Source organism: Catharus ustulatus, chromosome 1 (assembly GCF_009819885.2).
Source record: "Catharus ustulatus isolate bCatUst1 chromosome 1, bCatUst1.pri.v2, whole genome shotgun sequence".
Lineage (NCBI taxonomy): Eukaryota > Metazoa > Chordata > Aves > Passeriformes > Turdidae > Catharus > Catharus ustulatus.
In genome coordinates, this window is record NC_046221.1 from 120,174,283 (window position 1) to 120,188,856 (window position 14,574).

The 14,574-nt window shown below is 37.6% G+C and overlaps 1 protein-coding gene across 1 annotated transcript in view; it reads right to left on the reverse strand.

Annotated features, from left to right (window-relative positions):
- Nucleotides 1–14,574, reverse strand: part of ATP6V1H (ATPase H+ transporting V1 subunit H) — a 50,418-nt gene that overhangs the window by 2,441 nt on the left and 33,403 nt on the right. The window contains exon 13 of the mRNA XM_033063308.1: nt 11,192–11,305. Within this exon, the coding sequence (XP_032919199.1) occupies nt 11,192–11,305 (114 nt within the window). The remainder of the gene's footprint in view (nt 1–11,191; nt 11,306–14,574) is intronic.

Below are 14,574 nucleotides of genomic sequence, written 5' to 3' on the forward strand. Positions count from 1 at the left end.
AAAAAGCTTTAAGTTCAGAATTAATCCTTCAAATAATGTCTACTATCAGTAGTCAACTACAGCAACAATGAGAGCACTCAAGCTTTAGATATCCATCATCTGTCCTATGAAAATAAAGTACAAATCAAACATCGACAAAGCTGTCTAGATAAGGAGAGAGCCCCATGGGAACATTTAGAAGCCTGGACAACTGACGCAAAACACCCAGGAAGCAGATAAATTTTGCTTGTTGAACACATATTTTAGAAGCTGTGGCAAAAAATATTTATTAACAAGTATCTCTTTCCACAACCCAGCTGTAGGAGCACAAGTAACACAATGGACACACTGACAATACAACCCATAGACAAGCAAAACAGACGCTGACTCAATAACTACATATTGAAGTTGAGAAAAAGAAAAGATAATCAATCCAGGCTGTATACCAATACTTTCTTTAAAGTGTCTTCCTCACCTCCACTTCGAAGTGCACTAAGGCACTTATTTTCTATCTCTCCTCTCACCTCTGGAACATCTCCCAGAACATTGGCACTTGCCCTGAGCAACAGTGTCTAAATTCCATGGAAAAATACTACACAGTTCTTCTGAACAGTACAATCCTTCACTCTCTCTTGTGAAAGCAGATCAACACTTCACAAAAAAGAACCACAGAAAAGCTGAAAGCCGTCTTTAGTAATAGTACCTGGGTTGCTGCTTGTCACAGAAAATACAATAATTGTACCACTGTATCAAGTGAAAGAGAGATTTCAGGACTTGTGAAATGTAGGCGTTCTTTTTCTACTGCTGATCATACACTTAGTACTGTGCTTTCTCGCTACACAGATATTTCAACCTACACAGGTTAAGCACCAGAAGCATCTCAGAGAGATGATATTCAGAAAGAAGTCTCAAAAAATCCCCACCTAACTCAACAGTATGTGCTTTTGCTTTATAAGAAAAATAAATTTTAAAGATCAGGTTTTTTGCACATTTCAAAAGTAGTTTTCAGCTTAGTGTCCTGTTGAACAGTTATTGCTTATGCATTGCAATTTGTACTGCACAGTGAATTCTAGCACCTCAACTGCACCACCCAACACCACTTCTCTCAGTTTCAACATTAAGCATCCAGAAAAGCAAAAGTTTCTATAAAATGTTAACTTCAGACACCACTAGCACCATATGTTATGATTTAGCACCTTCATTAACAGCTTCATCAGGTGCTGCGTAAGATCACAGTATTATAATGCCTGGGCTCCACTTAATAGATACAACTCCTGCTCATAACAGATAGGTTATCACCCTCAAAGTAGATGCTCCTGCTGGCAAAGAAGGAAATGAGCTGCTCTCTTGTTTTGCAGGACTCAAAATATACCACTAAAACAAAATGTGACAGTCATCCAAAAACACAGCCAGCAACTACAGAAGAGCTTCCACACTCACCAAACCAAACCTCTTTCTGCTCCCTCTATATTTTCAGTTGTCTTTATTTTTTTTTTCCATTTGTTTCATGCCCATATGCATGCACTGACTCTAGCATTTCTTCTCTAACATCCAGCCTTGAAAGCAACTGACGCTGCATACATGGCTCTGCTCAGCATATTACAAGCTGGTAACATTATTTATACTTAAAGCACAGGTGAACCATACTGAATGTGAAATTCCCACACTATTATGTCAAAGTAGAAAAATCAATCAAGTTAATAATCCATAATACTGCAACTATTGCAAAGCTTACACTGTTTCAGATGCATGACCAAGGCTTTCTAAAACCCCACCAGAGTGCAGTGCAGTCAGCAAAAATCTCCAAGGCAGCAGAGCAGTAGCACATTTTGCAGGTACTTAGTGCCTTCACAGACATATTCAACTTCTAGGTAGTAGGTAGAACAGTATCTTTCCTACAAAACCTTCTGAAGGTGTGAGGTTTAAGTCCAGGGACAAGGAAAAGTTCTCATCCCATTTCCCCATACAAAATGAATACCTGTCATGCTGCAAACCCAAGTGAAAATATCACAGTGTTCCTACCCCATCAACTCTTTAGCCACCACCAAGGGCCATTAAAATGCAAAAATCTTGCATTACAAGTCATTAGAAGCATCACTTAATTTTCTGTTTGGTTATTACTTCCATTTGAGGGTCACTGGTTAACCCAGGACAAGCTATTGCACAGTGAACATGGAATCATAGAATGGTTTGTGTTGGAAGTGATGTCAAAAACCATCTGTTTCCAAACCCTCTTCCATGGGCAGGGACACCTTCCACTAGACAGGTTGCTGAGAGCCCCCTCCAACCTGGCCTTGAACACTCCACAGGATGGGCATCCACAGATTCTCTGAGAAACCGCTTCCAGGATATAATTTCTTTCCAATAACCAATCTAAATAAGCCCTGTTTTGTTTTACAGTCACCATCCTTGGTCTTGTGAGAAGGCCCTCTCCAGCCTTCCTGTAGGTCTCCTTTAGGTACTGTATAGGTGACACTGTATAGGTGCTCTAACATCTCCCCAGAGCCTTCTCTTGTCCAGGCTTAACAAACCCAACTGACAGCTTTTCCTCACAGGACTGGTGTTCCATGTCTCTAAATCATCTTCATAGCTCTCCTCTGGACCTGCTCCAAAATGTTAAGTAAGATCCTGTTCTACCTCTGCTAAAAGACATATTAAAAGAATAAGAAGATTCAAATATATTTTATAAATACTGGTATTTCATCACATTAGGAAGTTAAGCACTGTAAGCTCTAAACTTCACTCAAAAGTTTGACTTAAGTGTCCATACCCATGCTATTACAAATTAAGGGTCTAAGACTTTATCCTGCACTGATACTTAGTTAAATCTTAAGAGAAAAAATGAGATTTTAAAATTACTATTTACCTCACAAAATTAAAGTCATCTGTAAGAATGCAAGCATTCAACCCATTGCACTGTAAGAGCATGTACAATGAAAAGACAGATCTTGTCATAAAATAACAAATCAGTTTAAATATTCAAAATAGCATCTGAGATTTGTGATGCACACTGCAATGGAAAGTAATGAGGTGGGTATTAGACTTACTTTTTTCTTAACTGCAAGCTATATGCCCATGAATTGGACCTGTACAAGATATTTTAAACCATTTTCCTCACACTGTAACTGTATAAAAAGGTCAAGTTTAGCCATCTTCTCACTTCCTTCACCATAAAACCATCCTTATTAAAAACAGATGAAGTTAGTGCAAAGAAGTTTGCATTTACAGATAACAGCACTCAAACGTGAAACAACTAGTTCAGTATAAATTTATAAGAACAAAAAAATATTACTTCTGCACTGCAGAAAAGGTTCAAACATGCAACTGCAGCACATCACTTTTGAGATTAACTATAAAATCATCCATTTCTCAATTAAAGTTCAGATCAACAAGATTTGAAACACCCCACATTTTCACTCCCATTGTCACCCAAAGGTCTGATGGGTGAAGCATAAGAAATTTCCATTTGCAAATTAATCTTTTCATTCTTACTAGAATAACAAGTGATATTCCTTTCACACTAGAAATGCCCTCTTTTTCAGGCCTCTTTTTAAACATACATTTTCTGATGTTTCCAAAGTGCTTTTTCCAAGAAGAAAAGGAGGCTTAGAGGTGAATACATGTATTCATTTTATCTCAAATTCTTATTCTAATTTGTTTCTTCATTTTGTTTAATTCAATCAGTTTCTGTTTCTCATGAGACACTGACACCTTGAAGCAGAGATATACTTAAAGGCCATAATTGAAACAAATGCTTTTGTCACTCCAAGACAAAAGTTTATTTAGAAAAAGGCACACAGAAATGATCCAACATGTAAGTCCCTAAACTCAGTGAATACGGAATAAGGAGATAATTGAAAGCTCGCACAAGATAGTACCTACAAATTTTATACTAACATATACCATATACTAAAAGATCATTGTCAACAACAAACCATCTATGATAGAAGGGAAAGTTCTAAGACATGTACAACAGATTCCCTAGAGGCCATGTGTTAAAAGAAACAAGCCTTGAAGTACTACTTTCAGTGTTACACTCCAAAATCCAGTGCAGTCAGATTACCTGTCCTTCAAAGGACATTGAAAATTAATAAGCAGAGGAAGTATATGAAGCACAGAATAAAGGAAAGGTGAAAATTTCATATTTTCTCTTTTCTAACATTTATCTCCTAGTTATTAAAGAAATAAGTTATCAAAAAGTATTTGACAGTCTTGAATATCTGCAATCTCTAGCTTGGTTTAGCAGACTGAGGTTCCCAAGAGACAGAATGCCTTTCTTTGACAAAAACCAAAATGAAAATATTTATTTTATTTTTCTCTACCAAAACATAAGCCTAGGGTCCCATACTTTTGAAAATGAAATGGAAAAGTTTCTAAAGAAATCCTTCAAAAAGCCTGCCACTTGACTCAACACACTCAAAAGACATTGCCAACATACACAGTCTACAGACAAATCATAAAGATATGACAAATAGTTAAACAAGTTCACAAGACAGGCAGCAGATAGAATAGTTTAAACAAATTGATCAGTTTTGCCAGCCTTATGTTGCATCTCTGCTAGAAGTCTAGTAACCTGGAGAGAAGTTATTAGACTAGAAAGTGATGGACCAGTTTTACTAATTTATGGTGGCTTTACAAGTAGGTATTTGAATTACACAACTGATGTATTCCCAATTCTAAGCAGGCTAAACTAAACCGTTGAAAACATCATCTTGTAAGTGTTAACACTCGATGGATTAACCATCCCTGGAGCTCTGAGCAGTACACATGAAGTGGCAACACCATGACAAGGTTGCAACCACCTGTCTAGTCTCTATTTAACCCAGTGTGAGACAAAGCTGGAACACCCATCCTTTAACCCACTCCAGCTGTGTAGGCCTGTCTTTCTCACAAGGCACTCAGGGTATTTTGGTGAGATAGTTCTTTTTGTTCACTTAACTCTCAACTGAATTGCAGTGAACTACTTTCTATAACTAAGCTCCCTTGAACGTGGTTACTTGCAGTGTCACATTAACACTGGTGGTGGCTGGGAGAAAGGCAAGTGGAGCTCCACGGGGGCCACCACAGCTGCATTTGCCTCTCCACAGATCCACAGCCAGGAAAGCCAGGAAAGAAAATAAAGAAGCCAGGCTCAAATCAAACCTGGAGTGATGTTAATATTTGGTTCCTGAAATGTAATATTAACATGTCTTACTGCTGGATCCAAAGTTATAACGCTGCACATTTTATATTTTTTTCTATATATATAACACAGAAAAATATATATATACATTATGTGCTTCTCATTACCATGTTCTTCACAGAAGTAAACAGGAAGAGAACAGTTATGAAAACAGTGAAGTGAAAAACAAAGACACATCTTCCTAGAGAGCTGGTCTGGGAAGACTGCCAAAGCTGGAGTGCAACCACTGCAAAACTGCTGTTCTCTTTTGTCATTTGTTTACTGAACACAATTTTCTTATTTAATTCAGTGGATTTATGCAATATGAAATATTCCAATTTTAAAATGGTATTGAAGAATATAAAATGTGTCTATTATACCAATGCCTACCATGAGTAGTTTTGAAGGTAAGTCATCACAAACCAATAATAAAAACAAGAAACAAATGCACACAGCAGAATCAAAGCCACTTTGACCAAATAGTTTTGGCCTCCGACACATCAAACTGAATATTTCTATAAATGATCTTTTTCAGTGGAACCATGGTGATTTTCACCATGTATCTCCTTGATCTATAAATGTGGCTGTGCATCTCAAGAGAGAAAAGATACTGCGAACATCTCTGCAATTCTCGATACTTAGTTTAACAGATTCCACTTCATACAAACAGAACAAAAGTCAACTGTTAAGATAAACAAAATATAGGACATTGTTTCCGTTTAATTATTCACAGTAAAAAGATGTTAAACATTCTGATGTGCACATAAAAACTAAATATTCTGAATGGTTGTACAGAAGGATTATGAACATTACATGAGAGGTGCTTTGTGTTTCCAAATGGAGCCGTATCTTCAGCTGAATGCAGTATTATTAACAGACAATCTACAGATCATCTTGTAATTACTGAAAACATTAATAATAAGGGTTTAAAGCCCTCCTTACAAGATGAAATGCATTAACGTGAGTCTTCCAACTGAGACACTACAAGAACCTCCTTTTCTCTCAGCAGTTTCCCTGGTTTTGTCCAATCTTTGAAAGAGTTTTCTAGACTTCCAGTTCACAACTTCACACACAAGCTATGAAGAAACAGCAGGTCAATGAGTTTTTATAACAAAGCTATTACCTAAGCATTTGATTTTAAAAGAAAATAAACTCTGAAATCCAATTCAATATGTGCCTTTCTATTAGGGAGACAAAGCATGAGCCACTTTTAACTTTTAAGATGCACTATGAGCTGACACACAGAGTCATCCTGTGGCAATTTTAAAAACTCACTTCACTAAACCTTGCAAATGTGGTTTGAAAACAGTTTTATATTTAATCAGAAGATTTTGTTAAGACAAAGATTTTTTTTTTGCTTACAACACTTAAGAGCATTTTTTGTAAGAATGACAAACATCCATAGTGTTTAATTGTTTCCTATCAGGAAATCAAATTTTTAAAGGACATTAATCAGAAGTAAATTATCAAAAAGTTACTTCTTTGGTGACATGTTTTTCAGCACCAGTCATGAAAGCGAGCAATTTCTTTGAAAAAAGAAGATGCAAACTGAGCAGAATGTCTGATATTTTCCACGCTAACATGAGCTCTAGAAATATTAAACTGTTTCAGCAAAGACTACAGATCTCATGACAGAAAACACGAGCACAGTGTGAATCCCAGAGAGCATATGCCAAATAAAAAACACAGCCTCTACACCTACATGGAATGAAGTCTTACAAGAATATACATTTATGTGCAAATAAAAAGATGGAACATTCCATTAGATATCAAGTGTGTCTGTAATTAATTGGATTTTTGCCTAATTTGTCTAATTCTAGCTAGGAACTGCTCTCTTAATTAATCTTAAAAAAAATAATTTTTATCAGAGACACTATCTTGTCAAATTTCATTTAGTCAACTTCTGTTAGCTGCTGAAAGGGAATTGTAGCGATAACAAAGGCTAAGAACCATAAATACAGTGGAAATCATTATCCTGCAGCCATTGTTTCCTAGATTTAAGCCTACTACTCTAAGTCTATTAAGTTGGGATGGGGTAAAAAATAATGGGTGAGGTTGGGTGCAAACTTTGTGGCTGACAGTTAACTACCACTACACCCTGCATTTCTTGCTCCCAAATGCAGGCATTGTACAGAAGATCTCTGTAGAGTAATGGTTTCTAAATATAGCATATTGCAAATTCTAGCAGTTTCAGATTTTTAACTGTCTCCGTGCAGAATTCCTCATTTTAAAAGATGGAGAGCAAGTGATTTTGTCTGGGTTGTGCATTTAGAAAATCACGTATGAAGCTCTTGCATATTCAAAGTTTGTCCAATTTGTTGCCTCATTCAGTATGGCCTTTATGAATTCCATTTCCATACCATACTTGATCATGTTTAAGTGATACATCCTAACTCCCACTGTTTAGCACCTGCCAACACACTCACACTCCTCATGTTGGCATCAAGGAGGACTTCAGGAACCCCATGCCCAAGCAGGTGAATGTCTGAGAGGAGCCTGTAGTGGAACAGGGTCCTGACAAGGATCTGCAGATCCATGGAGATAGAAGCCCACATCAGAGCAGGTTTCCTGGTAGGACTTCTGACCCTGTGGAGGGACACACGCTGGAGGAGCCTGTCCTTGAAGGACTGCACCCCACAATAGAGTGACTCACACTGCAGTAGTTTGAGGGGGCTGTTGTCCATGGGATGGACTCATGCTGGAGAAGTTCATGGAGAACTACCTCCCATGGCAGGGACCCCATTATGGAGCAGTGGAAGTACTCCTCTCCCTAACAGTGGGAGAAAACAATGTGTGACAAACAGGCCATTGCTCCTATTCCATCTCCCTGCAGCCCTAGGGTAGGAGGTAGAGCTGGTAAGGAAGGAGGGGTGAAGAGAAGGTGTTTTAAAGGTCTTATTTGCTTCTCACTATCCTGCTCCGGTTTTGTTAGTAATAATCTCTAATTTGAGCCTGTTTTGCCTGCGGCAGTATTTGGTGAGTGATATCTACCTGTCCTTAACTCAGGAATCCTTTGCTGTATTTTCTCTCCCCTGTCCAGATGTGGAGGGGACTGATACAGTAGCTTTGGCGGATGCATGCAACCAGGGTCAACCCACTACATAGGTTCTTACTATCAGCATGGGGTGCCATGACTAACACAATTCAAGTTAGATTGAAACTCAGGATTAATTCCCATGTACAGGCAGTAAGTGATGCTAAAAAGATAATTCTACTCCTCGCTTCATCAAGTGCATGATCATTTAACATGCAAATGTGGCTGGAATATTTCACTTGAACTTATCTCATCTGAAAAGCTGATGGCAGTTACTTCCTTTGCCAACACAGCTTCACCATTTAGAGCATGCCTGACAGTCTGATTTTCCCCCATTAATCCCTGACTTTAAAACCCCTAAGGGAAAGCCAGCTGAGCAGCCTCTAATGAACTATTCAAATTACTCAGGAGTTAATTGTCTCGAAGTTGAGCTAACAGTTGGATGATACAGCTGTGTTAAGGCACAATGCTACTTCAGCTGCCCCATGGCACTCCCTCAATTCAAGTACCACAAGTTTTCCTTATTCTGCTGGTTCCAGGCACAGCACTTGCACCAAGCCCCATTGGGGCAGAGCAAAGCTTTATTTTCTAATCTTTCTCTCAGTTAGCCTTCAGGAAAAGCCTGACTACCTCTTTCACACGTCAGAGACAGTAATGCTGAATTGTTCTGTGCCAGTTAAACTCAAGGAAAAAAACACAATTGCTTTGAGTGAAATAACTGTAATTCCAGAATAAGTGGAAGCAAGAGGAAGAATGTTTATTGTTTCCCCAGCTTGAAAGAGAAAGGGAAGCAAAACCTTGAAGTTGCTGAATAACATATCTTATGACAATGCAAAGCTTAGTAAGTAGGCACTTAAACCAAAGTCTGTGGCAGTCAGAGGACTCGGTTTGTGCGGTGAGAAGAAACAGTAGTGAAACAGAAGAGCTCCCAACACTCATCAAAAGCCAGACCTAGCTTCCAACATACAAAGAGCGTGTCACTTCCTTCACTTAAGCTATAAATCCATGCCAGGGGGAACACTACTTTGGCAAATAAGAGCCAAGGACAATGTGTCCCAGAGGCTTGTTCCGCTATGAATTAGACAAAAAAACACTCCCTACAGAGATGACAAATATGAATGTAAAAGTGGCACTAATGTACATAGATTCTTTTCACTGACATGTCTGAAGATCTGAAACTAGGCACTTTTGCCATCTCCCCCTCAGTCTCAAGTCTAAAGGTTCACAAACTGTGAAAAGCAGGCACAGAAATGTTCCTTACCATTAAAATAATCAAAACAAATCTAGAAGACCAGATGTGACGCTTTTACAAGTAGTACTCTCTCACTGAAAGTGAGAAAAAGCCAGGCTTGGCATTTAGGAAAACTTTTACTACCAGAGAGGTTTGTACTGGAGAAAGACCAAAGGTCTTCCTACCAGATTTTCAAGACATCAGAACACACATGAAATAAAACCTGTCCCTACTGCAGAAGGCAGTATCATTAACTAAACTTTCCATGCTATAATCTCCATTCAGTTGTAGCTGGTTTGTAATAGTCAGAATGTTTCAAATGTATCAGAATAGCATAGTGAGAAAAGAAACCTATTAAACTGAGAAGCAGAGTGGAGCAACAATGACAAAAATTGGATTGAACATGGTCGTGTGTTTAAACTCCATCTCTACACACTCATTATCAAAGTACTCCTCACAGCTGGAGAGTATTAGCTGGAATTTTTGTAGTAGGGTATTTAAACACATGTTCCTCTTTTATAGAAGGTGCCCACAGTATGTGAGGGAGGGAGTAGGCTAAAATGAACATAATATGCATGATTATTAAAACCTTAACCCATATTCCTCAGAAGGGAAGGGAGAAAATTAGCTTTGTTTTACCTATGAAGACAGTGGGGAACTTTTTGTCAACTTAGCCAACCTGTCACAGCAAGGAGGTGACTTAACCTGTCAGAAGGTACTTGGTAGACCATTGTTCCCCTACCACTTTCACATTGCTAGCGTCATCCCTACCCAATCTTTCAAAAAATTTACATTCTGAAATAGGTGAGAAAATTGACAAAAGTTATAGATATGTCCAAGCACTAAGCTTTCCAGAAATAAAAGGCTGTTTAAATTCAAAATTAAATTAGTTTTTTGTATCCCAACACTCATGTTCCAATATACTCTGATGTATTGTTGTATTTTATCTTCCTTTAAGGCATTGCTAGACTGAAAATATGAGCTCTGGTGCACTCATAATTAATAGCCAGATTAAAAACTCCTAATTAGTATTTTTAGCTCTCCATGCTTTATGCTTAGCATACCTAATTAGTTTGGAATTTATACAAAGTTGCTCAATGAACGCTGAAGTTTTTCAGAGCTTCAGCCCTTCAATGATTCCCTATAAAGGTCCTGTGCTCTGTTGGAAAGACAGCATCACCCACCAGCAAGTTCTGTGCCAGAACTTGCCAAGGCTTCAGGGTTATTAGAGAACTACTCAATCAGCCCACAAACTTCTGCTATTCCACAAGCAGTTCAAATAAATTCATAAAACAAAATATCCTGAGTTAGAAAGGAATCACAAGAACCATTGAGTCCAGCTCCTGGCCTTGCACAGGGCCAGCCCAAGAGTCACACCATGTAACTGAGAGCATTGTCCAAACACTCTTTGAACTCTGTCAGGCTAGTTCTGTGAACAGTTCCCTTGGGAGCCTGTTCCAGTGCCCAACTATCCTTTGGGTGAAGAACCTTTTCCTAATAAAAATACATTTTTACTAATAATTTTTAATACTAAGGTAAAATATAATGTTCAAGTGAATTACTTGTGTGACATTCAACCATGTAAAGAAGCTACTCAATTCAACTGCTCCAAAATACACAGAAAAAACAAGCTCTTACCATAAGCATCATATTAATCTGTTTAAAAACTGCTGCCTTAACACATAAAAATGTTATTTATTCCCTAAAAGAAATCTACTATCTTGAATCCTCTCTCCACAACAAATATTTCTCATGGTTAGTAGCATGTTAAATAATCTTCACATACCAATTGTGAACCATCAGCTTCTGCACAGCCAGTAGTGCATTATAACGAACTTGCTGGTCTTCGTGATGCATGTGGTTCATGACCAGCTGCTTACCACCAAGCTGTTCAATCACTCTGCAAAACAGGGGAGGGGTAAGTTTTTTCACATTACTTTCAATTCTGCATAGCTATCCTATCCAACCACTTCACATTCAAGGCATTAAGAGGTTAAGTTTAAATTATATAATATTTATTTAATTAAAATTATTTATTTGCCAAGGTACACATCTCATCTGAAGTGTTACAAATACTGATTATCTCTTGTAATAACTACTGATTTTTTGAAAAAAAATATTTTTTAAGAATTCACAACATCAGAAAGTATTTATACTGGACTCCTGTTGGCTACTTTGAAATAAATAATCAAGAAAACAGCCCTTTTCAGAAAGGGTTATTTACTTTACACCGGTCTCTAAAATGGTTCACAGGGTACAGCATTATCAATTATTAGATAAGAGAGGTAGTGCCCTCCACCCCATAAATGGATAACAACCAGGTCACTCCATTTTTTGCAAGAAAAAAACCTCAATCTCTTCTGGCACTGTCTAATACAGAAAAATGCTTCTAATCACACCGACACCTATTAAATCACCATACATATAATTACTATCACCTCATACATATAGTGCTTTTTGACATTCAAACTGTACTAGAGCCACAGCTACTCCTGCTCAAGATGCAGAACTGGCTGTTAAGGTACCATTCCAAGAAAAAGGATTTGCTTCAGCTGCATCTTTCACTACAAACTTCACCACCATAGTCAGCCATAGCTTTTTAACAGCTATAACAAATCCCCTATGAAATACTGATGAAACCTTGTATCACATGTCATTAATATAATATTACTTAATAAAAAACAGTGGAAGACAATACACTTAAAGCCTGAAAAAGTATCACCATCCAGATGATTTCACATGCAGCATTTCAGTCTGTCATAATAATAAGTTTGGAGAGAATTTGTAAGAAATATATAAACTGATTTACTCCCCGACTTTTATATGTTTATTTACATCAGTTCTCTCACAGGCCACTTAGTTAAACATGCCGTCCTGTGAAGGCACTATCATTTGTTTTAGGTTTAACCTGATGTTGCACTGCCATTCTAAGCTTGCATTAGTTATCTGCATGTAGTACTGCTCTTTTCATGCCAGATTAATGTAGTGTTGCACTCCAAACATATTTTTGCAAACTACATAACAGGTATGAAGACACAGCACAGAGATGAGAAAGAGAATTTTCCATTTCATTTATAACTCAGTCAAAACCATCCTTAAGACCACAGGGTCTTATTTCCCAATAATTCTTATTATTTCCCAATAATATTAAAACATTTGTTTCATAATGCAGGAATGGACTCAGAAAAGTGCAAGTGTTTCAAGCTGGAAAATCCTTGCCAAGAATTCAAGAAGTTATTAGTAATGTAACAGATCCAAAAAAACCTTTATGCCTGCCTTATGCTGCCTCACCTTTTTAATGAGTTAAATATAAAACCACTGCACACAAAGGCAAGAATATGAAACACTTTTTTTTTTTTTTTTTTTAATAAAAAGACTGACTTAAACCACTGGATTTTCAGGAATGGAAAGGATCTGAAAAAGGCATTAAACTCAGAAGCTTCCTTACGCTAGAAGAATGCAAGAACCAAAATGAAAGATTAAAAGCCTATAATCACAAATGGTAATAGGTTCTTTCAGATGACAATACATCAGTGAAATTATTGCTGAGAACATGAAGAGTAGAACAGCATTATCATTCTTGCATAATGCTGCCTACAGGTACAAGTCACTTCCCAGCCATGGGTTTTTAACCCAAAGGTCTAAACAGTAAAGAAGATTGACAGTGAATCATGTTCCTTTAATTTCCAAATGTGTCCAAAACACTTCATTTAGTTTCCCCTCTCCTCAACTGCTGCTTGCTTTACAGAAGTAACAGAGCCCAGTAGAACAGTTATATGTGCGTATCTTCTGCAGTGCCCACTCCCTGTAACATCACTGCACTAAACCAAAACAGTGGCATTTCAAAAAAGCTTCTGGATGTTGAAGATTCAAGTTTTAACATGACCCAGTTAGAGGGAGAAAGAAGACACAGAAGACAAATTAATACAATTTAGACTGTTACAGCAGGAAACAAATATAAAATCCACACTATTTATCCAAAAGCCAGGGTGAAAAAGGGAATGCAAGTTTTTTTTCTGAATCTAACCTAAGAAAGAGAATGGCTCTATGTGTTCATCTCTTATACATGCAAACACAAAGCCCACGTTCATAACATTCACTAAATTCTAAGTGTTGATTGTACATAACAGTAACCCTTGGGTCACGTGGAAGCTGTGCTGGAGACCTGTATTTATTTTTAGTGACAGGAAGCACCAGTGCTATACTTTATTTCTGTTGTTACACTTTCAGAAAATGCATCTTGGTGAGCCTCATGAGAAACCCACAGTGCTACTGTCTCAACAATTTGGTCTACAGTGTGTAATTTCAAAAGCAACTTTAAATTATTTAAGCACTGGGGAACAGCCATGCAAAAACAAAGTATTTCATTAAAAAACATTTATTTTTCAGACAAAGTGAAAAGTTGGTCAGAACTGAAGCACTAGGTTTCCAGTGCGTGCAGCAGGTGAAGTCAAGTACTTTCAGTATCCAATTCATCTCTGCAACCTTCAAAGGATTATCCAGCTAAGAGTTGACAATAAACACTTTACAGAAATAAAAGTATTTAAGACACCTGAATTCTTCTACTCTTCTAAACCAAGGAACTGTATCCATTCTTAAAGTGAGTCATGCAATGAGAGTGAAATACCAATCACACGTGGGAGCAGTACATGTCTATATATCAAAAAAACATAAGAAATGGACTACTATGCTGGAATGGATACATAAGCCAAGTCTGTAAACAGAAAGCAGCTAAAGAATTAGAATTTGAGATAAGAATGTGGGTTAGAATAGTATCTAGGACACTTTTTATTTGCTGATGACCACTGCTTTTGAGGGTTGGCACATTGCTGAATAGGCTTAATAGCCTGGGAGCTGAGTGGAGTTGCAGAGTTATACATTTTCCCAGCTACAGACAGAAGGATACAGGTCCTCTTTATCTACTCTTCTGATTTCATAGCTTTGGTCCAGCAACTGCCTGGCCATACTAGCCCAGACATTCAGGTAAATGCATGCAAGCTGTTTAAAGATTATGGCAAACATGTAATAAAATGATTTTATATAAAGAGCTGCACAAAGCAAGAACAACCAATATTAGCCAGTCCTCCAGCTTTCCCACTTGCAGGTAGCACTATTAGTTTCCATCTTACTGAAGGATAATCTTGCCTCTCCTCCAAATGCCATTCCAGT